The sequence below is a fragment of the Syngnathoides biaculeatus genome, chromosome 23 (assembly GCF_019802595.1).
Source record: "Syngnathoides biaculeatus isolate LvHL_M chromosome 23, ASM1980259v1, whole genome shotgun sequence".
Taxonomy (NCBI): domain Eukaryota; kingdom Metazoa; phylum Chordata; class Actinopteri; order Syngnathiformes; family Syngnathidae; genus Syngnathoides; species Syngnathoides biaculeatus.
Genome location: NC_084662.1, coordinates 541,556 through 565,001, shown reverse-complemented (window position 1 = coordinate 565,001; position 23,446 = coordinate 541,556). Strand labels below are relative to the sequence as shown.

General features: G+C 44.0%; 1 protein-coding gene and 1 long non-coding RNA gene across 6 annotated transcripts in view; both read left to right on the top strand.

Moving 5' to 3' along the window:
• LOC133496804 (uncharacterized) overlaps nt 1-9,539 on the top strand; it is a 34,800-nt gene extending 25,261 nt beyond the window's left edge. Inside the window, exon 2 of the long non-coding RNA XR_009793862.1 lies at nt 7,390-9,539. This is a non-coding gene — a long non-coding RNA (uncharacterized LOC133496804). The remainder of the gene's footprint in view (nt 1-7,389) is intronic.
• A 1,323-nt stretch (nt 9,540-10,862) lies between these two features.
• Nucleotides 10,863-23,446, top strand: part of mdn1 (midasin AAA ATPase 1) — a 326,227-nt gene continuing 313,643 nt past the window's right edge. For 2 of the 5 annotated variants that reach the window (XM_061812804.1, XM_061812805.1), the window contains exons 1-4: nt 11,102-11,214; nt 11,297-11,405; nt 11,608-11,834; nt 20,228-20,452. In XM_061812804.1, the coding sequence (XP_061668788.1) occupies nt 11,126-11,214; nt 11,297-11,405; nt 11,608-11,834; nt 20,228-20,452 (650 nt within the window). In that variant the 5' untranslated portion in view covers nt 11,102-11,125. Of the gene's footprint in view, nt 11,215-11,296; nt 11,406-11,607; nt 11,835-20,227; nt 20,453-23,446 lie in introns of all 5 variants that reach the window. The other 3 variants (XM_061812803.1, XM_061812800.1, XM_061812802.1) reach the window with 2 other exon arrangements.

Sequence of the window (23,446 nt, the reverse complement as noted above, 5' to 3'; positions counted from 1 at the left end):
GGAGTTCGAATGCTGTAGAGATAAGCGGCAAAGCGTACCTGTTCTTGACTGTGATGTCGTTCAGTCCTCAGTAGTCGATGCAGGGTCGCAGCGTGGAGTCCTCCTTCTTGACAAAAAAAAAACCCGCACCGGCTGGTGAAGATGAGGGGCGAATGAGTCCGGCTGCCAGCGAGTCCTCGATGTAGTCCCTCATGGCTTGATGCTCTGGTCCTGTTAAAGAGAACAGTTTCCCTCTGGGAGGAGAGGTGCCTGGCAGGAGTTCAATCGCGCAGTCGTATGACCGATGTGGCGGCAGAGACTTTGCTTTAGCTTCAGAGAAGACCTCCCGTAGGTCATGGTAGCAGGAGGGCACTGCGGTCAGGTCCAGGACGGTACTAGGTTCTGTTAGCCGAACCGGCGCAACTTGAATACCCCTGTCTCTCCGGACAGCGAAACAGCGACTGAGACAGTCCTCTCCCCAAGTCTTGATCTGACCCGTGGTCCAATCTATGTGCGGATTATGTTCTTTGAGCCACGGGCTGCCCAAGATGATGTCGCTACTACGTGCGTCGAAGACATGAAAGCTAATACGCTCCGAGTGAGCGTCCGGAAAGCTCATACGTAGCGTCTGAGTGCGATGTGTAACCCGACAAAGGAACTTGCTGTTGGCGGCATAGGCATGACGAAACCGTTGCGTGGGGAAGGTTGCTGCCCCCAGCTCCTCGACCACGCGGGGATTTATCAGGTTAGCTTCCGACCCAGAATCTATGAAAGCCGTCACAGTGCATGAGCGGGAGTCCGTTCCCAAGGTGAGGTGAAGAAGGGACCTCCCTGACCCCGCCGCGGTGTACCGCACACTCACCGGAGCAGAGATCCTGATGTCAAAGTGCCCCGGTCGAGGCGGGCAGCGGGCGATCAAGTGTCCCAAACGCCCGCAGTAAAAACAGCGTCCATCTCGTCGCCGACGTAAGCGCTCCTCCGCTGAGCCTCCAAGGCCCTCCACTTGCATGGATTCCGATGAAGCTGACAACACGGGTGGCCGGGAAGCGGAAGCAACCGGACTGCGACTCTCCCTCTCCTCCTCCCTCAGACCCTTCATCTGTCTCTGCACGGTGAGGCGCTGGTCCACCTTGAGGGCCAATGCGATGAGGGAGTTAAGCGAAGGCGGAAGATCCGTGGCCACCTCATGGGGACAGTCCCTCGTAAAACGCGTCATGGAGGGCTTCCTCATTCCAGCGGCTCTCGGCAGCCCGAATCCGGAACTCAATGGCGTAGTCGGACACGCGGCGACATCCCTGGTGCATTGTCATGAGCGAGGACGCCGCCTGGCGTTCTGGAGCCGCGTACTCGAACACCTGGGTGAGCGCGCAGACGAAGCTCGCCCATGAGCGGCAGGTCTCCGAGTTACGGCTCCACTCGGCGGTGGCCCATGCCTCCGCCCTCCCTGTCATGTGGGAAATGACGAAGGCGATCCGGGAGCGGTCCGTGGGAAAAGCGGACGCTTGCAGCTCAAAGTGGAGATCGCACTGCGCCAGGGAGGGCTTGACGTTACCGGAGTCGCCTGAGAACCGCTCTGGTCGAGAGAGCGGAGTGATGGTGGCACGGAGAGGCACAGGAGCGGCCGCGCTAGCTTGGGAGGCTAGCCACGGCTCCAGCTGGGTGCAGAGCTCCTGGATCTGGTGAGTCATACCCTGGAGAGCAGCCTCTTGCTCACCCAGGCGTTTGCCCTGCACTTGCAGCGCACGGCGAATGGCTTCAGAGTCGGCTGGGTCCATGTTCTGGCTAGATCGTTCCGTCACGATGCGGGGCTCAAGGGTGGACCCAAATGCACGACTCCAGAGACAGCAGACAGTACAGAGGAAACCTTTATTCGGTCCGAGGTCTGAGATCAGGTAGACAGTCCAAACAATTCGTAGTACCAGTACGAATGGGCTTACGAGGGTGGTCAACGAACAGGCGTGGGTCGGTGCACGGAGGTCAGAAGTCGAGAAAGCACGAGTGCGGGAACGAGGCATGAAGAGCAACGATCTAGCAGAGTATCTGTCGTCCCCCGGGTCCTATATGTACTGGGTCTAATCAGAGGTCATGAGGCGCAGGTGTGCACCTTCAGATTAGCTGGTCACGCCCAGCCCTGGCTGGAATCCAGGAGCATGACATTTAGGGAAAAAAAGCAGAAAATGTCACGACCAGAACATAGGGTTGGACCCAAATGCACGACTCAGGAGACGTACAGGGGGTTCGGGAAACGTTTTTATTCAGTCCAGTGTCGGGGATCAAGCAGACAGTCCACGGAAGCAGCAGTAACAAGGTCATCAGGCTTGTGAGGCAGTTTAGTGGGCCGGCAGGGGTCGGTACTTGGGAGATCAGGAACGGAATCAACACAGTGCGGGAAAGAGGCATGAGGCAACAATCTGGCAAAGGCCAGAACGTACGAGAAGTCCTATTGGTATTAATAGTAATTACGGGGAATGAGGTGCTGGTGTGTGCCGTGTCAGGGACCAGCACAGCCAGAACAAGGACCGGCAGGACCATGACAGAAAAGGTTCCAAAAGTACTGAGAAGATTGGGGTAAAAGATAATATGTGGGAAGAGAAATTGCAGGACAACCCTCTCTTTGGTCTTCCTGTCACTCTTTTGCCTGGCAGCTCCACCCTCAGCACCCTTCTACCAACATACTCATTCTCTCGCCTCTGGACATGTCCAAACCATCAAAGTCTGCTCTCTCGAACCTTGTCTCCAAAACATCCAACTTTGGCTGTCCCTGTAATAAGATTATTTTTAATCCTATCCAACCTGCTCACTCCTAGCGAGAACCTCAACATCTTTATTTCTGCCTCCTATCCAGGTGCAACTGTGGGTGTGAGTCTGTGTGGGAGGAGTAGATGGGTGGCAGTTCTCCCTCTGTGCCACACCTCTCTAGTTTTAACGGTTTGGGACCAGGCAATGACGTGTGAAATGCCCAGGTTCTCCACAGTGAAAGTATCCCTCCGTAGGCCCTCTGCGTCCCTCCTTGTTGCGACATCATTGCGGTCAGTGCTGAGGTGTGGTGGCAGCTTGGCAAACTGCATAATCATCAAGTCTGTGAGGATCTGCAGTGCCCTGCCTTCCAACGCGAGGGCACCTTGAACTGCCGTCTCTTCCGCTGACCAGCTGTTGAACCATGCTCCCATGGGAAGCTAGAAGAATATGTGTCCAGTGGTCCTTCCCTGTTGTAGCGTGGCAGCTTAGTCACCCCTCTCAGACTCAACCTCTCCATGACTTTGGTTGGAGCCCGTATGCTGCACACCATGCTGTGCTCCTCGTGTGGGGGGTTGCTTGGAACGTCTTCAAGGTGCCCCCTCTCTGTTTGTGCTCTCGGTGTGAGGGGTTGGTTCTTGTCTCTTCAAACTGTCCCTGTCATGACCAGAACACAAGGATGAACCCAAAATGCACGACTCACAAGACCAGGTACAGTTCGGGAAGTGTCTTTATTCAGTCCAAGGTCGAAACACAGGCACGGAGTCCAAAGAAGCAGCAGTACCAAAATCAGCAAGCGTGAAGGCAGTGTCGTTAATGAGGCAGGGTTCGGTACACAGAGTAGCAAGGACATAGGGAAAGGGTTGCGGGAACATGACATAGTAGTGCAACGATCTGGAAAGGACCAGACCGCACACATTGCAATATATACAATCACCAAAACGGGATGCAGGTGAGCAGATGCGCGACGCATCGGGAACAGACACACCCATGACAGTCCCTTCTGGCTGCTCGCTTCTACTCATAGTTCTTGAGGGCGGAGCTCACTGTCTCCGCTGTGAGGGCTAGCCTCTTTAGTTCCGCTTGATGTGCACCATTGTCTTCCTCCATCTGTATGCGGAAGATGAATACTTCAGTCTCATCAATTGTGTTTGCCATCCTGCAATCCCACTTCTGAAAACAATCTGGTGTCCACGAGGCAGTGAGGAACAATTGCACTTTTGTTTTGTAAGCAGAAAGACAAGCAGTGGCACGGTGGTGCAGATGAAGAGCATTGGCTTCACAGTTCTGAGGACCGGGGTTGAATCTCGGCCCCACCTGTGTGGAATTTGCATGTTCTTCCCGTGCCTGCGTGGGTCTTTCCTGGCACTCCGGTTTCTTCAGACATCTCAAAACATGCACTAATTGGACACTCTAAATTATCCCTAGGTGTGATTGGGAATGCAACTGTTTTCTGTCTCCATGTGCCCTGCAATTGGCTGACAACCAGTTCAGGTTGTACCCTGCCTCCAGCTCGATGAAAGCTGGGATTGGCTCTAGCACTTCCGCAACCCTCGTGAGGATGAACGGCTCAGAAAATGGATGGATGAATGGATGGATGGAAAAAAACAGCTAACCTTACTCACAATCACAGATGTAGGCAAGTCATTATTGTAGGTTATGCACAATTATGGTGTCCTACCAGAATTTAAATTATCACACCACACTAAACAGAATAGCATAACTAGCAAATAATAGAACAAGTAAAACAATGACTGTTAAATGTATTATTTTATCATGCATTTGTTTATATCATTGTTACCGGAATCATTCTCTTTGCGAGTGGCTGTGTGACCTGAAGTGTGAGCCAGCCACATTCGGGGGGAGGGGGTGATGCACCCCCTTGCTGACTTCAAAGCAAATACTCTTGAACACCATCAAGAGATGAAACCCCTTGCTGACTTCAAAGCAGACAATCCTCAAACACCATTGTTATAAATGTTTATAATAAAGTAGTTAGTATTTGTCTTTGTGTTGGTACTGCCATCTGTTCCTCCTTTTGTTTTGTAATTTTGTCACCTTTGTTTTGAGAAACTAATATAAAAAGGGGACACTGGTAAGACTGACTCAGAACGGGTGTTGCCGTTGCAGCTGGTCAGTGAAACCCGTTTCTTCTCGAGAGCCAAATTGAAGACTTCTCTTGTCCCTTCATTTGCATAATTCATCCAGCGGTTGGGTTTAAAACTAAACAATGACTGAAGAATACTTGACACAAAACATGCACTTAAATGGTATTTACATCCATTGTGCTGAAAAGCAGCCTCCCAGCAACACTACAATATATTTTGTCCAACAACTTGAATAAAACCTTAATGTCTGCACTTAGATTCCATTGTAGTTGTTTCATTACAAAATCAATGAGGTGGCATGCAGAGCCCAACTCAAGAAGATGGTGTCACTCTCCAGATATTTCTGGATTGGATTCACATCCCGAACACTAAATGCGGAGGAAAGGAATTACAACTGGATTTAGAATAAAACGTTTTCACGAGTACATTTATGGTCGAAAATTCACAATAGAGACAGATCACCTGCTTTTGTTGTCACTTTTATGTGAGATGAAAGCAGTGGCGCAAATGGCCTCACCGAGGATCCAGCGTGTGCTGTCACCTTGAGGGGTTATGAATACACAATCTTGTGCAAAGAAGGAAAGCACAACAACAAAATGCAGAGGTCTTAAACCGTCTGCCATTATCAAGAAAATCTGTGGAGGAGGGATGAGAAGTAAGTGTTCTCGTGATTGAGAGCTCTGAAATCACTTTGGTTTCGGTGGACCAAATGAATGCATGGACAGATACGGACACGCTGCTTTCAAGAGTGAGCGAAATGGTACACAAAGCATGGCCAGTAGTTCTGGAAGTAAGTGATTTTGCACTGTATGCGGTGAGAAAGAACTCAGTATCCAAAATGGTTGTGTGATGTGGGGAGTTAGGGTGGTTTTGCCACTGCCAGGCCGAGACACCGTTTTAAGACAACTTCATCTATGCCATCCGGGAGTGTCAAGGATGAAAGCACTTGCCAGGAGCTATGTCTGGTGGCCAAGGCTGGACAAAGAAGTAGAGGATATGGTGCCAGCCCCTTGGGATTGGCTTTATAAACCCTGGAGTTGTATCCATGTGGATTATGCAAGACCTTACATGGGGAAGATGTTTTTTGTGGTTATTGATTCACATTCCAAGTGGATGGATGTGTATCCTGTGAACTCTGCTTTGTCTACTGCAACCATGGAATGAATGTCTTCAAACTAGTTTTAGAAATCATGGACTGCCAGAGTTGTTAGTGTCAGAACTTGTCTTGTTAGCAGAGTTCAAGGAATTTTTGAGCAGGAATGGCATCCGCCACGTGACCTCTGCACCTTATCATGCCACCAGCAATCGATTAGCAGAGAGGGCGGTACAGATATTTCAAAGAATGGTACAAAAATGCAAGGAGGGCACCTTGACAGAGAAGGTAGCCAGGGTGTAATTTTGCTACAGAGAAACGCTACAGACTACAACAGTTCTATCACCGACAGAACTGCTTCTCGGAAGGAAGTTACCATGTACACTGGACCGGATCCGTTCGGATCTGAACAGGAAAGTGTTAAAGTAGTAGGGAAGACAGTCCAGAGATCATGACTCAAAAGACACAGTGCTGACCCGTAACTTTAGTTTAGGCCCCAAGTGTATTCTGGGCCTTATTGTGCCGGTGACTAGGCCACTGTGGTATAAAATTAGGGTGGGGGATGGTGGTGTGGTCATGAGACATGTGGATCAGAATCTGGTGCATCTGCAAAGGGATATGGAGAGCCAGCAGACAGAGACTGTGCAGCAAGGTCACACTGGAATGATGGAGGACACTATGCTGGATGTGGAGGATGTTGTTCTCAGCAGTGATAAGGTGGTGGAGTCAGATGCCGCAGGAGTGGCAGAAGAATCTGTAACTGAAAGCAAGACTGTTGCAGTTACTGAAAGTCCGGTTAGAAGGAAGTCAAGAAGGAAGGTGAAGTTGCCCAGTTACCTTAAAGACTTTCAGTTCAATTACCTATTCGATTAGTGTGGGGGAAAAAAAATGTTGAAATGTCCCCTATTCATGTTTTCTGTTCCTGTTAGAGGCACAGTATCTTTAAGGGGGAAGGGATGTATTCATGACAAAAGGACACCAGATGTCAGACAAGGGGAGCTACAATTATATGGGTGTACCGGGAAGAAGATGTGTTGTTGTGCGCCATATTGGTAAAGTACGGAAGCCTGATAGCGACTTTTTTTTTTTGGTGTGGCAGGAATACACTCCTGGAGTAAAGCAAGTAGTTGAGTAAATATGTTATTCTGAACCCTCTTGACTCCGTGTAGATTACTACATATATTATCAACAAGTCATATTAAAAGATAAGAGCTCAAGGTTTTTAGCCATTACTGTATCAAAAAGTCATTTTATTTACAACGGTTACATATTTCTATTAATGTGAATGTTTCTATTTTAGAAAAAGTATACATCTATTGACATGCATTAATATTTATAATTCCCAAAGATTAAATATTCCAAGGACTCTTGACCGAAAGAGTAAAGAAAAAAAAAATTGGGGTCACATTTTTGGAAGTCTTTTTACCTTCACAAATACATCCACCCATTTTCTTAAACGGTTATCCTCGCAAGGGTCGTGGGGGGTGATGGAGCCTATCCCAGCTGTCAACGGGCAGGAGGCCGGGTACACCTTGAACTGGTTGCCAGCCAATCGCAAGGCACATTGAGGCAAACAGCCGCACTCACAATCACACCTAGGGGCAATTTAGAGTGTCCAATTAATGTTGCATGTTTTTGGGATGTAGGAGGAAACCGGAGTGGCCGGAGAAAACCCACGCAGGCACAGGAAGAATATGAAACTCCACACAGGCGGGTCCGGGATTGAACCTGGACCTCAGAACTGTGAGGCCAACGGTTTCCATCTGATTCACTGTGCTGCCTTTTTACCTTCACAAATACAAGTTTTTTTTTTTTATTTCAATACTATGCATGAAAAGCACTTTCTTTGTCAATATAATTAATCTCATGAAAATCGAACAAGTAATGACCAAGTTTCGATTTCTTTCTGTGTTCATGCTTTGACTTTGATGGGAACATTGCTCTTACTCAGGTGGTTGTCACGTCCAGCTCCTTGTGCTGACTTTAGGGTGCATAAGGTCGTTTGCGAGATTTAACAAGATTTCGCACTTCCGGTGGCAAACAAATCCGGATGAAAGCAGCTACAAAAAATAAAACATTTTGAACTTGAATGAATGAATGTTTGGGATAATCAGGGATAATTTTGATAAATATCTTTTGTTGTAACTTGTTTTTATTAGGAGCAATCCATGTTTGAGAAGAAACAGAAACCAAAACATATCCCTTTCGCTGCCCATACAAAGTTAACTGTAAAAAGGATTTTCTGTACCTTTACTATGTAAAAAATGATCTCGTGTTTTCAAATGCAAGGATGGCTTTATTTCTACGCTGAAGAAGTTAAACTACTCAAAAAATATTAAGAACCTCTTGCTCGAGTTTTAAAAGTGCAAACTATTTCTAACACAGCGGACAGCAACGAAAAGGTAAAGATAATCATATACAAAGTTATTTGAATGAATGTATTATTTGAATGTGTGTGTAGGTTACTGCTAGCAGTGATGTATTTTTCTTACAGATTTCCTTTCCAACAAGAGTGCATTTACAGCACAAGAGGCTGCGGTTTGTTACAAGATCGCAAGGGGACGTGTTTTCATGTTGAACGTGCAAATGAATCAATAAAAAATTTGAGATACTTGGCCATAGCTACCAAAATCTTCCAATTATGTTCCACTCAAATAAACTTACAAGGACCACTGTTAAAATACAGGTTGGAAGAATGTAAACAATAAATCTACATGTAGTTAAGTATTAAAGGATGTGATTATAAAGCAGATTGATCTTCCATGATGTATATTTAGGATAATTGGATTTCATTTTAGGTGAGAAAATAAATGAAATGATGAGAAAGCCAAATTTTACATTATAAATTAAAAGATGTGATTAGAAAGCAGATTGATCTTCTATGATGCATATTTAGGATAACTGCATTTCATTTTAGGTGTGAAAATAAATGAAATGAGAAAGCCAAATTTTACATTATAAATGTAATGTGTACAGTATACCGTTGTATACTGAAATTGATATGAATGCTTGTGTGCTATTAGTCCTTATGTATTTTAAACCAGACTCTTTAAAATGTCTTATGTAATGATTTAGAGCTAACACCATGTTCATCACAGAAAATGAACCTGTGTTCCAATGTACAATCAGCAGTACAATCAAATGAAAACAGTTTTCTTTAAACATACATTAACTTGTTTATTAATCACGTTTTGTACATAATACATTTATATTCTGAGCAAAGAGGCATAAAAAGCAACACAACATATTGTAAATACTTTTTTAACTTTGTGACCACCACTAACAACTGGGGCTGTAAAAATAATATCTTCATGGTCTTACAAAGTCGATCCTGATCTACGGCGGTGGAGGTTTACATGACAAAACCATAGTATCCGATCGGATACAACTATTGAAGATGGTTATTCTGTAATTGAAGGTAAACATTTTGAATTATAAAATTCCACTAGGATATACAGGTTGGGGAGCCAAAATCTATCGACAGGTATCCTGACGATGGCATAGTTTTCGGTGACCGTACCACAAGGTCACAGCATCTTGTTCCTGGAAGGTACATCTGACTCTGGATTTGATGATAGCATGGATGACTTTTTTTTGAGGATGAGGTTGTCATTTTGTACTTCTGAAATTACACCAGAATAAGAGCAAAAGTCAATGTTAAAGTAGCATTAAATAGCATAATTATGACAGTTTAGCTACTCACCAAGAAAGAAGGTTTTAAGTGTCTTTGCTCCATCCATTATTTTCATCTGTGCCGCTGAATATGGACACTTGACTTAGATCAATTGAGGCATGAGGTCCTGGGCCTCTGGTATTTCCAGAATACCTTCCCTCTTGAAGGGGGGAAAAGGCATCGGGAGACTCACCAAAGACCCCTGACTTGTGAAGACCGATACCTGAATAATTAACAGAAACTTGATATTTTTGATGCACACAAATAATAAATGTGTTGATTATTCCATCCATCCATTTTCTGAGCCGCTTATCCTCACAAGGATCGCTGGAGTGCTGGAGCCTATCCCAGCTATCAACGGGCAGGAGGTTGGGTACATCCTGAACTGTTTCCCAGCCAATCGCAGGGCACATAGAGACAGACAAATGTCATAACCACAATCACACCTAGGGCCAATTTAGAGTGTCCAATTAATGCATGTTTTTGGGATGTGGGAGGAAAAAAAACGTGCACGCACGGGGAGAACATGCAAACTCGACACAAGCGGGTCCGGGATTGAACCTGGGTCATCAGAGCTGTGAGGGCAACGCTTTCCAGCTGCACCACAATGCCGGTGTTGATTGTTGTTTATAGCAAATGTGGAAAAAATATGACATACCAGTTTCACATACAGCACCACCCAGTTGATCCTGGTAGAGTCGCAGGGCATCAGCTTCATTGGTGATTCCCCATGCCACTGCTTTCAAATTGTACTGTGACATTAGTTTCCTCTTCAATGACACAGACAACCAGCCATTGTCAACCAGTGAACATGGTTCTTCGCTTTAATGTACTCATGACTCACCAGTAGATCCTCAACTATGGAAGCAGGTGGCTGAACATCCGTTGGTTCTGGATCAAGTATCCAATTCAGACCTGCAAATGAGGAAAAACAAGACTGTAAGTACAATATGACCAATATTTTATATGAAATTGTCAGTAAATATTACAGCTGCCTGAATTTTTAAAGTTAAATCTCTCTCTCTCTATATATATATATTTTAATATAATGTAATATAATGAAATACATGTATCAATAAATCGGCACAACTTGGATAGTTCTTGATGCAGAAAGGCACAATCTGTGTCATAAAATTGTCTCCTCATAACTGTGCATGATTTATATTGTGTTAAAATATATACACCAACAAAGACTTCAATACCATTCAAATGTGCACATAATATGTAACATCAATAAATACCATTCTCCTTTTACTTTGTAAGATTAATCATGCGTTAATGCCTGAACAACGGCTACCCTCTTCACATACGAAACGAAGAACATGACCACTTGAGACACAATTCCCAATTTTCAATGTAGTTTTGGGCCATCAGCGGTGTAGTTAGCCCACTAATGTATTGAAATGACTATTTCACCTATGTTTACAGCTGGAATGTTCGCGGGACCATGTGTTTGCCACCGGAAAAGGATTTTCTAAAATGGCGGCGGCGACACTTTTACGCCCCCTTGATTGTACGACATTGGTTTGTACCGCTATGATCTGTTCAACGTCACTGGGTGGAAGTAGTTACATTGACCCGGAAAGAATAGAACTTTCTCACGTGGATCCCATTTCTTTACTGGGGTAGAAACGTGGTCGTCTGATGTGAAAAAAGCCACTCACAAGTTTTTTTTTCTTTTTTAACCACAAACTGCTTTCTACACAGGATTAAGGATACGATGGAAAATTTAGAACTGAGCGTATCAACACTGGCAACGATATGTAGCCGTATGGATGAAAGTCACAGCGGTCTAAGGCAGTTTCTCTCAAAAAAGGTACAAGCTTGTTTTTCCACTGATGGCATGCTAGACGTAGTTCTGTTTTTTCTAAACCTGTACATGGCGTGGTTACATAAATATGGTGTGTGTCTAACTAAAAAAAAAAAAAACGACACATTTTTGTGGTCTTGTTAACAGCGTGGATGTAAACACTTTCGCCATGAAGTCATAGTTTTGATACATTATCCTCTTTTCTCAGATATGGTGTCAGCGGGATAGACACTGTATTCTAGAGTGCCTGGCCCAGCTGTTGTTGGAGAAAGATTATACACTGTTAATTGCAAGACACTTGCGACCCATTCTTCTGGACTTGCTGGAGCGGAATGCTGAGAGGGTGAAGGCAAATGGGAAGATCAACCACGATCTCCATGAGCGCCTTTGTGTGGCCCTCAGCAAACTTCTTTGCATTAGCCACGACGCTCAGGCGTAAGTCTGCGTTTCTCACTAACAATGGCATGAAGAAGCGAACTATCGACTCTTTATCATACGAGATATTTTCATTAATCTCTGCCGTTTTTTTTTTTTAAATATTTGCAAGTGACGTTTATACGGTTGTCTCACTTAGTTTTAAGCAAAGCAAAGCAAATTTGTTTGTACAGCGCATTTCATAGATGAGATAACTCATGTCCTTTACATGATTAAAGGCATTTGAAAATAGAGAAAAGATTTAGAACGGCATAAAAACAATAAAAATGTCAAAATATAAAAAAAAGCAGAATTAAAACCGCATACAATGCAAGTAACATGATAAAAAAAGTAGAGTTTTCTAAAAACCATGATAAAAAAGAAGAGTTTTCAACCTGGATTTAAAAACATTCAAACTTGGGGATGACGTCACCTCTGTTGGCAACTTATTCCATTTGTGTGCAGCATAATAGCGAAATGCTGCTTCACCATCTTTGCTTTGGACTCTCTCTGCCCTCCAATGTTTGACCTGAGTCAGTCGATCTCAGAGCTCTCCTGGGTTTGTATTCCGTAAGAATTTCTTTAATGTATTCAGGACCTAAATCATTTATTGATTTATAGCCCAGTATCAGAACTTTAAAATCTTTTCTAAAATCTGAAATGACCTGCAGCCGTTTAATACTCTTTATTTTTGGGAGTCCAGTCAGAAGACCATGACAGTAGTCAAGTCTACTTGAGATAAAAGCATGGATGAGCTTTTCGTGGTTTTGCTTGACATACAAGATTTTACTCTAGATATGTTCTTCAGATAGTAGAAGGCAATTTTTGTGATTGATTTCATATGATTGTTGAAAGTCAGGTCAGAATCAGAACACGCAACGTTTTGGACTTTGTCTTTGGTTTTCAAAGAGGGTCCAGGTGTTAACTAACACCAATTATCTTTTCTTTATTACAAAAAACAATTGTCTTAGTTTTGTTGTGATTTAGGTGATGAAAATTTTGGCTCATCCAGTAATTTATCTGATTGAGACAATGGCACAATAGCTCAATTGAACTGTAGTCATCTGGAGACACTGCTAAATATAACTGTCATCTGCATAGCTATGGTAGTCAAAATTAAAGTTTTGAAAAATTTTACCCAAGGGTAGCTATACAGGCTGAACAGTAGAGGTCCTAGAACTGACCCTTAGGAACCCCATAGGTCATTGCCATTCGCTGACACCGAGCACCACCAATGGCGCTACAAACACTGCCTCGACGACACAGTTGCTGACGTCTGCCCGGACTGTGGCACCGGGCCACACGACACGCAGCACGCGTTCAACTGCCCGGTGCGCCCTACTACGCTCACGGCAGAATATCTATGGCACCGACCGTCCGAGGCGGGCGCTTTCCTACGGCTATAACCCTCGATTGTCTACGTTGACACAGCAACACTGTCACGCTGGCTATCACAACAACCACCCCCAATGGTCACAAAGTATCTCCTTTCCTCCAGGTAGGACCTAAACCATTTAAGGACCGTTCTGTTTAGTCCTACCCACGTTGCCAACATTAGCAGTATATTGTGATCTACCGTATCAAAAGCCGCCCTGATATCCAACAAGACCAAAATTGACACCTTTCCTGAGTCAGTATTCAACCTTATATATTTTAGCACTTTGATAAGAGCAGATTCTGTACTGTGAGGAGATTGGAAACCTGATTGAAACTTGTCAAAAGTCCATTTAAACTCAAGAAATTGCTAAGTTGATTAAAAATAACTTTCTCAAGAATCTTGGCTATGAACGGGAGATTTGGGATGGGTCTATAGGTTGCAAACATGGAATCGTCCAGTGCTCTGTTTTTTTAGAAGAGGCTTTCCAGCAGCTACATTGAGAGCTTTGGGAAACTATCCAGACTTAAGTGAGCAATTGATTTGCTGCAAATCCGGTACCACTGACTTCACAATAGTTTAGAAAAAGTCAGATGGTATTGAGTCGAGACAGCTCGTTGATGGTTTCTACTGCCGAATACTTTTTTCGTCAACTGTACACGGTTCGGATGCGGCCCTAAAAGTCCCTAAAAACCCCTAAATTTTCGAAGGTGCATTTAGGGGCTCCTAAAAGTCCTTAAAATCCGCGAAAACTGGTCAAGCCCCTAAAAAGGCCTTAAATTTAAAAAAAAAAAAAAAAAAGGGAGGACCTCTACCGCCAAAATCCTCCCGAAAAAATAAATAAATCTTTTATTTAAAAAAAAAAATAGCGATCCGTCTGGCGTCCAAATCAGCCGGAAATTGTCAACGGAAGTCACCGTGTTGACAACTATTCGCCATCTTGTCGATATTCCATTGTTTGTTTCTGTGAGTAGGCATTTCACTTCGTCTTTGTTACGACGTACCGTAGTTCTTTCGTCGAGTCAACTTGTATCACGGGGAAGTGCATTTTTCAAGAAGCTTGGGTTGAAAGTCAGTTTGGGAGCTGGGTTCGTCGAGATCCAAAAGATCGGCACATGTTTTACTGCCATCTGTCCAAGCAGAGTTACCAGCTTGAAAAAATGGGCGTCAAAGCGCTGGAGTCGCACCGGAAAAACAGGAGACCCGCTGATTTGGCGAAGACTCTCTCATCTTCCATTGGTATGAATCTGTTTCTAAAATATCAAGATAGTGAAGCATCAACTTCAGGCAGTGCATGCGCACTAGGGATCGCAAAAAAACGCTTACTTTCATAACCGGTTTTAACCGAACAGCTGTCGCAAAAAACGGGTACCATAGTGGTGTTTACATAATTCACCCGTGGGACCTCGAGTTGGGATGCGGGGTTCAGCACGGACTGTTTTTGTTGTTGCTCTTCCGGAGTGGCGAGTTCACAGAGCTCCCCCCCGTTATGCGAGTAGTGTTTTGATGTCTGCCAATAAAACAAGTTTACTCCCATACTTTGGTCAAATTTTACTTTCAATTTTTGTCAGAATTTTTTTCACAGGTATCGCCAGAATGCACCACACCCATCAATTTTTTTTTTTTTTTATTTCCCCAGACCCCCACTATTGCTTGCATTTGTATTTTCAGGAATTTTCACGAAAGTCCACTTTTATCTCTAATTCAGATTCACCAGGATTGATTTATTGTACGATCAGCTTGCCGCAGCCTCTTCGTTTTCACTGCCACCTGGTCGGTGACCGGAAGCAGTTTTTCGCCTGACATAATTACTCCGTGGTGTAAAATGTTACAGTAAGTCGAGAAATTAAAACCACAAACTGTTTTGTCTTTTTGTTTTTTTTGGATCCCTTACCGTATTTTCTGTATGACAGTGCTCATCGGCTAATTGATTCCACCCACTGTGTGTGACTACAGTGGTACCTCGGTTTTTCAACGTTGCTGTTTTCGTAAAAATCTGTTTTCGAACGAAAATTTACAGAGTTTTTTGCTTTGGTTTTCAAACGAAAGTCGGTATTCGAACCTCCCGACCAGCTGACCCAAGACTATTTCTTATTGTGCTTTCGAACGCACCCCCTCATGTTTCCTTCTGCTTGTGGACAATGTGCACGCCCACACTCCAGGTTTGGAGGACGACTTAACTGATGAATTAAAATTCACCAAGTCAAGTTTCATACTCCTAACACAATGCCCTTGATTCAGCCCATGGACCAACAAGTCATCACTAATTTCAAGAATTTCTGTACAAAATTTTTGTTCCAAAAATGCTTCGAGGTGACTAGTGGCACTCAGCTAACCCTTTGTGATTTTTGGAAAAATCACTTCAACATTTACCACTGCATAACCATTGTCGACAAAACTTGGATCCAGGTGACACATAGGAACATGAACTCTGCATGGAAGTAATTGACCCCTCCGTACAGGGCACTTAACCACGCCTCCTGAAGTTACGTCACCCCACGTGTGCTAAGCTCGAACAAACAAGCAAAAATGGCGGCGCAGGAAGAAAAGACTAGAACGAAGTTGTCCTATTTACCAGCTGATTTCTCAATCGCATTCTTAGCGAATTGTGAAATATTGTTGAAAAGCCGACAGCAGGGCTTCAAGTATTTCAGCGAGGGGTATTTCAATGGTATTTCCATGCATATCGACGGAGAAACCATTGATAGCGCGAGATCTTTCCGCAGTCCGAGGAAGACCGAGAAGCCACATAATATAAAATATTATAACCCAAAGACGAAGCCAAAATCTTGCCATTTTGCTGCAGGTTGTTTGCCAAAGAAATGTATGGGGCTGAACAGACAACATCAAAGAGAGACAGCTCTGCTTGTGTTAGTGAGACAGACGGTGGGCAAAAGTCTGTCCAAAAAAAAAAAAGTCACTTATATACAATGAACAAAATAAGTATTTGTACACACTGCTGTTTTGCAAGTTCTCCCACTTAGAAATCATGATAATTTTCATCGTAGGTTCATGTCCACGGTGAGAGAGCCGCAAATAAGTATTTGAATACCTGAGAAAACCAATGTTATGTGGTAGAGTAGCCTTTCTTTGCAATTACAGAGGTCAAACGTTTCTTGTTGTTGTTCACCAGATTTGCACACGCTACCGGGGGATTTTGGCTCACTCCTCCACACAGATCATCTCTAGATCAGACAGGTTTCTGGGCTGTCGCTGAGAAACACGGTTTTTCAGCTCCATCCAAAGATTTTCTATTTGGTTTAGGTCTGGAGATTGGCTCGGCCATGTAAGAACCTGGATATGCTTCTTATGGAGCCACTACTTGGTTTTCCTGTCTGTGTGCTTCGGGTTATTGTCATGTTGAAAGACCCAGCCACGACCCATCTTCAACGCTCTGACTGAGGGAAAGAGGTTATTCCCCAAAATCTCACAACACATGGCCGCGGTCATCCTCTCCTTAATACAGTCTAGTGTAGTCCTGGGCTGATTCCTCACCTTTCTAAGGATCATTGAGACCCCACAAGGTGATATCTTGCTTGTGGGTCCACTCCGATTGAGATTGACAGTCATGTTTAGCGTCTTCCATTTTCTGATAAATGCTCCAACGGTGGACCTTTTTTTCCACTAAGATGCTTGGCAATTTCTCCTTAGCCCTTTCCAGTCATGTGGAGTTGTACAATTTTGTCTCTGTCTTTGGACAGCTCTTTGGTCTTGGCCATGTTACAAGTTTGAGTCTTCCCGATTGTATGGGGTTGACAGGTGTCTTTATGCAGCAAATGACTTCACACAGGTAAATCTGGTTCAGGATAATACATGGGGTAGAGGGGGACTTTTAAAGGTGTGATTTCTGGATTTTTCTTTTTAGATTCTCTCGCACAGTGAACATGGACCTATGATGAAAATTTCAGACCCCTCCATGATTTCTAAGTGGGAGAACTTGCAATATAGCAGGATGTTCAAATACTCATTTTCTTCACTGTAAAAGGAGTCATTTAGGCCTTTGTAAAATGTTTTCTCAATGTTGGTCTGCTCCAGTCATTCACGTGTTGTACAACTAAATTTTTGGCTGCTAATTGTCACAACTATGTGAAATGAGCTCAGCCTCAAATCTTGTAAGATAGGTGATATTTGGACTACTGATTCCCCAATGATAAATCTATAACAAGTTGTCGGGACTGAACCCAACAAATGATGATTCCTATATTATCTACCTGACATGTAGTTTCAGTACATTTGGCTGTGGATGTCAGTGCCAATCCCAATTTTATCACGAGATCCCTTCAAATTAATTGGACATGTGGATGACACAACAAACGAATGCTTAAATGTATCTTTTGTGAAACCCCCATTTGTACACATTGAATCACAAGATTAATTGGTTTGAAGCATAACGGGCTCGGAGGCCATTATCACAGAATTTGAAGCTCCCAATCAATAAGTACTTCTTTTCCTTTTTCCTTTCGGTCACCACAGCTTGTCATCTTTTTCTATCCAAGCCTATCTCCTGCATCTTCCTCTTAACACCAACTACCCTCATGTCTTCCCTCTCAACATCCATCAACCTTCTTTGGTCTTCCTTTCGCACTTTTGCCTGGCAGCTCCATCCTCGGCACCCTTCCACCAACATACTCACTCTCTCGCCTCTGAACATGTCCAAAACATCGAAGTCTGCTCTCTCGAACCTTGTCTCCAAAACATCCATCCTTTTGTCTCTTAAGTGCCACCGTCTTTGATCCGTACATCATGGCTTGCCTCACCACTGTTTTATAAACGTTGCCCTTCATCGTAGCACAGACTCTTCTGTCATATAACACACCGTCCGGCAGCTGTTCCAACCTCCTTGGACCTGTTTCTTCACTTCCTTACCACACTCACCATTGCTCTGGATTGTTCACCCTAAGTTTTTGAAGATGTCCACCCTCGCTATTTCTTCACCCAGGAACCTCACTCTTCACCTCCACCCCTCTCATTCACACGCACACATTCTGTTTTACTTGGGCTGATCTTCATTCCTCTCCTTTCCAGTATGTCCCCATCTTTTTAATTGTTCCTCCACCTGCTCCCTGCTTTCACTGCATATCACATCTGCGAACATCATGGTCCTAGGGGATTCCTGTCTAACCTCATCTGCAAGCCTATCCAATAACACAGTAAACAGGAAGGGGCTCAGAGCTCAACCCTGATGCAGTCCCACTTCCACCTTAAATTCTTCTGTCACACCTACGGCACACCTTACCATTGTTCTGCTGCTGTCATACATATCCTGTGCTATTCCAACATACATCTCAGACACACCAGACTTACGCAGGCAGTACCTTTTTTACCTTTAATCTATTTATTTTTTTGTGTTTCGTTTGGAATCCCAAGGTCATGGCCGGTCCAGGAAGGCAGCTAGGCAGTACTGTGTCCTAATTTTTGGGTAAGGGCAGGACTAGTGTGCTCGCCCTGGATGATCAGTCACTGGTCTGGAATCCCACTTGTGACACAAACTGTTTTGTCAAAATCTTTTTCTGACACCATAAGCAAGGAAACAATCTTGTCTTTGTGGATTTAATTATAAAAGAGAGGAAAATCTTTGCAAAGAGAGGAAAGTGTACAAGTCTGAGTTGTCACCCCTCATACTAAAGATCAGACTAAAACTTTGGTTATTTGAAAGTGAGAGAGAGCAGATGAAACAAGACAATCTATTTCCAGATGTATACACATGGGGCTGGTAAAAACATTACATGAGGAACAGCCTGACCGGGAGAACTAGAATCCATAACATGATAAAAGTTGTTAAAGTTGAAGGTAGATATAATATTCAGTTTCTATTAAAAACATAAATCTGATAACACGGGCATGCTTCCACACCCAAATGGTGTCTCGTATTTGGGTGCAAGATTTCAATGAAAACTGTTTTGAAATTTTCGTCGTCTTCCATTTTCATGTTTCAAAGCCGAAATATTCTTTGTGCAAGCAGCAGCAGTATCCTTGTGTTTTGAGTCTCCCTTGTGTAACTTTAAGAGGGGCCAATAAACTGTCTTTTGGGTCGTCAAACTTACGGGACAGCCTGAACATTTTGAAATACTCTTCTCTCAGAGGTAAAATATTTGGCTTAGGTTCTCTCTTCTGGAGGTGGGGGTGCGGGTGGACACCTTCAGCTAAATTGCGTCTCGTTTAAATGACCACCCACTGGCCTCCTATCTTGGATTACAGAGATGTAGTATATCGATGACCTTCAAAAACAACAGCTCCAAAAGCTAAACAGTTTACCACAATGCTTTTTTCCAGAGCTTCCTTTAATACCAGTCACTACGAACTCTACTTCCTGGTCAATGGAGCCTCTTTTCTCTTATGGGAACAAATTCTCATCTGTCCATATTCATTCAAAATACAGTGTTCCCCCATTATTTGTGGGGCTTTCGTTCCTTTCACCCCCATGAATAACAAAAAGTGGTGAATAATAGATGGATTAATATACCCATGTATGGTATGGACCATAAGATGCAATTAAAAGTCGTACATTTTCTCCAAAATGGACAGCATACCTTATGTGCGGAAGAAGAAGCTAACATTGAGCTCCCTTGGGCTAGATGACTGCGTGCCATTGGGGCTCCGCTCTCATGATCTGTGGGTGGCCCCCCACCCCCCAATCATTCTTATATTGGGTGCCCGTATCTGCCCTTCTTTTCAACAAATAAAGGCCACCTGTGTGTCTGTGAGGGCGGGTGGAGGCTAGGGTTTATACCAGGCTCTCCTGGGAGGGGAGGTGAGGTGGTACGACATTTTTTGTTGGGTGTGGGGTATTTGATGCGAGATAGGATTGGCTCCTGGCTGGCCCACATTGGGTCACCAGTAATTGGAGTGGTCTGCTGGGTCCGTCAAGTGTCTGCCAGAATGCTCTTGGGTGGACCCCTGGGCCTGATCCATCTCCTCGATTGATTGAATGGGGTCCTCAGCCTTTGCGGTGTAGACACAGTAATTACAATTTCATGGACAAATAAAGGCTTGATGAAAAATAAAACAATGTAATACTTTTCTGCTTTATCACTTTAAGGTTTTCTGCAAGTTACTTCAGTGATAGTCCTCCAGTGTTTCAGAGACTCTTCTTTACCTGTGAAGAGGCATCGACTGTTCACTATGGTCCGAGACGAATGAAACTGCGTGACCTTATGGCTGCAACTCTTCGGTTCCTCAAGAATGATTGTGCCAAGTTTGAAAAGCTCTGGGATTGGAGTCCATGTGTTTCTCAATTGCTCATGACCGACGTCATGGTTCGATGGTAAGTATTTTCTATCTTTTTTCTACTTGTAGTAAAAAGCGAGGGACAGAAAAATATTCTGTTGCATCTCCAAAAGCAGCAGGATTTGAAGTTTTTCAGGTTAAGGGAAGAAGTTACATCCGTCTCAAGATTCTTGGCGATCATAGCTCAAAATGGTGCTTCCTCTTAATACTGGGCAAAGGTTTTGAATACTCATGGCTATTTTTTACTGTCGATTTGTACATTTATGATGAAAGAAATGAACTATTTACAAAATGTCTGTAATATGACATGAACATTTTAAGGGCATATATGACTATGTTCCCTGGCCACTGCATGTTGCTACATAACAGATGTAGTTCTCAGACATTTAGAAGTATGGTGGTACGTTGACACATGAGGAACTTCACATACGAGTTTTCCCAGATAACACCCCCCGTCCCCCAGGATAATTTTTTCATTTGTCTTGTGAGCCGGGATTTGACGTTTGATCAATTGTCAGTAGATGGTGTCACAATCGTAAAGATGCTGAAACTTACAAGTTCCGTTCAGCTTTTCGAGTATCACTTTGTTTCATGTGAGAAATAGGCCCCAAAGCTCAGTGGTTAGAGCATTGGTTTGGTAAACCAGGGGTCATGAGTTCGTATCTCACTGGAGCCTCTACTCCCCAAGAGGGGTTACATTAGGAAGCCCATACAGCATAAAAACTCTACCAAACAAAGAAGAGCATTCATCTTAGATGTTATGCTGCAGGCATAAGCATTTCATGGAAACGATCGTTCCGTTACCGTGTCGTTACCCAGCCTGAGAAAACACGGAACCAAAAGTCTGTTTCCCAGATTTCAGGGCTTACTTTTAATAAAATTCGCCCATTTGTGGAATGTAAAACAAGTTCTCAACGAAATACAACAATCTGTATAAAACGAACCTACATGAACCACTTTATTTTTAATGATTAAAACGCCCAGCTTTGTCAGTGTGGTTTACAAACAGCACCGGTTTCCGCTTCTGCGCTACTTATGCGCAAGGTCGAGTTATTCATATCCGGGTCACTCAAACGCTAGTCAAAACATGTCGGTTGCTAAGCGTAAAAGACAAAATGCTCATGCCTGCTCAGGCTTTATTCTGAAGTAGCTGTAAAAACCGGTTCCCATGAGCATTATCAATGGGAACCGAAAAAAATCGTTTCCCATGACAAAAATCAACGGAACCGAAAGATCGTTGACCATACTTGCCGAAATCCTCATGCCTGCGCTGTGGCGACGGCTAACGGGACAAGCCGAAAGAAACTTGATCGTTTCACGTGTGCACCTCGGTGCCATTGCTTTGCGGCTGTGGTAGCATTTTGTTAATTTGCATTTAATACAAGTGAATTTTCAACCATGCAGCCCAAGAAAGCAAGTGCTAAGGAAAGTGGTGAGAAGATGAAAAGGGTGATGTCCAGTAGAAGATGAAAAGGGTGATGTCCAATGAAATTCAAGCGTGAAATAATGGAAAAAGACGAACAGGGTGTAGTGAGTGACTGCAAAGAGATATGATAAAGGCAGTTCCTTTCTTTCCATTCTGTTTCTTCTTCTTTATCTTTCGGCTTGTCCCATTAGGGGTCGCCACAGCGCGTCATCTTTTGCCATCTTGGCCTATCTCCTGCATCTTCCTCTCTAACCCCAACTGCCCTCATGTCTTCCCTCACCACATCCATTAACCTCTTTGGTCTTCCTCTCGCCCTTTTGCCTGGCAGCTCCATCCTCAGCACCCTACCACCAATATACTCACTCTCTCGCCTCTGAACATATCCAAACCATCGAAGTCTGCTCTCTCAAACCTTGTCAGCAAAATATCAAACTTTGGCTGTCCCTCTAATGAGCTCATTTCTAATCCTATCCAACCTGGTCAGTCCGAGCGAGAACCTCAACCTCTTCATTTCTGCCACCTCCAGTTCTGCTTCCTGTTGTTTCTTCAGTGCCACCGTCTCTAATCCGTACATCATGGCCGGCCTCACCACTGTTTTGTAAACTTTGCCCTTCATCCTAGCTGACTCTTCTGTCACATAACAGACCAGACACCTTTCGCCAGCTGTTCCAACCTGCTTGGACCAGTTTCTTCACTTCCTTACCACACTCACCATTGCTCTGGATTGTTGACCCTAAATATTTGAAGTTGTCCACCCTCACTATCTCTTCTCCCTGTAGCCTCACTCTTCCCCCTCTACTTTTCTCATTCACGCACATATATTCTGTTTTACTTCGGCTAATCTTCATTCCTCTCCTTTCTAGTGCATGTCTCCATCTTTCCAATTGTTCCTCTGCATGCTCCCTGCTTTCACTGCATATGACAATATCATCTGCGAACATCATGGTCCAAGGGGATTCCAGTCTAACCTCATCTGTCAGCCTATCCATTACCACTGCAAACAGGAAGGGGCTCAGAGCTGATCCCTGGTGCAGTCCCACCTCCACCTTAAATTCCTCTGTCACACCTAAGGCACACCTTACCATTGTTCTGCTGCCATCATACATGTCCTGTGCTATTTTAACATACTTCTCTGCCACACCAGACTTACGCATGCAGTACCACAGTTCCTCTTGGTACTCTGTCATAGGCTTTCTCTAGATCCACAAAGACACAATGTAGCGCCTTCTGACCTTCTCTGTACTTTTCCACTAGCATCCTCAAGGCAAATAATGCATCTGTGGTACTCTTCCTAGGCATGAAACCATACTGTTGCTCGCAGATACTTACTTCTGTCCTGAGTCTAGCCTCCACTACTCTTTCCCATAACTTCATTGTGTGGCTCATCATATTTATTCCTCTATAATTCCCACAGCTCTGAACATCGCATTTGTTCTTAAAAATGGGAACTAGAACACTTTTCCTCCATTCTTCAGGCATCTTTTCGCCCGCTAGTATTCTGTTGAATAAGTTGGTCAAAAACTCCACAGCCATCTCTCCAAATTGCTTCCATACCTCCACTGGTATGTCATCAGGACCAACTGCCTTAACCATTTTTCATCCTTT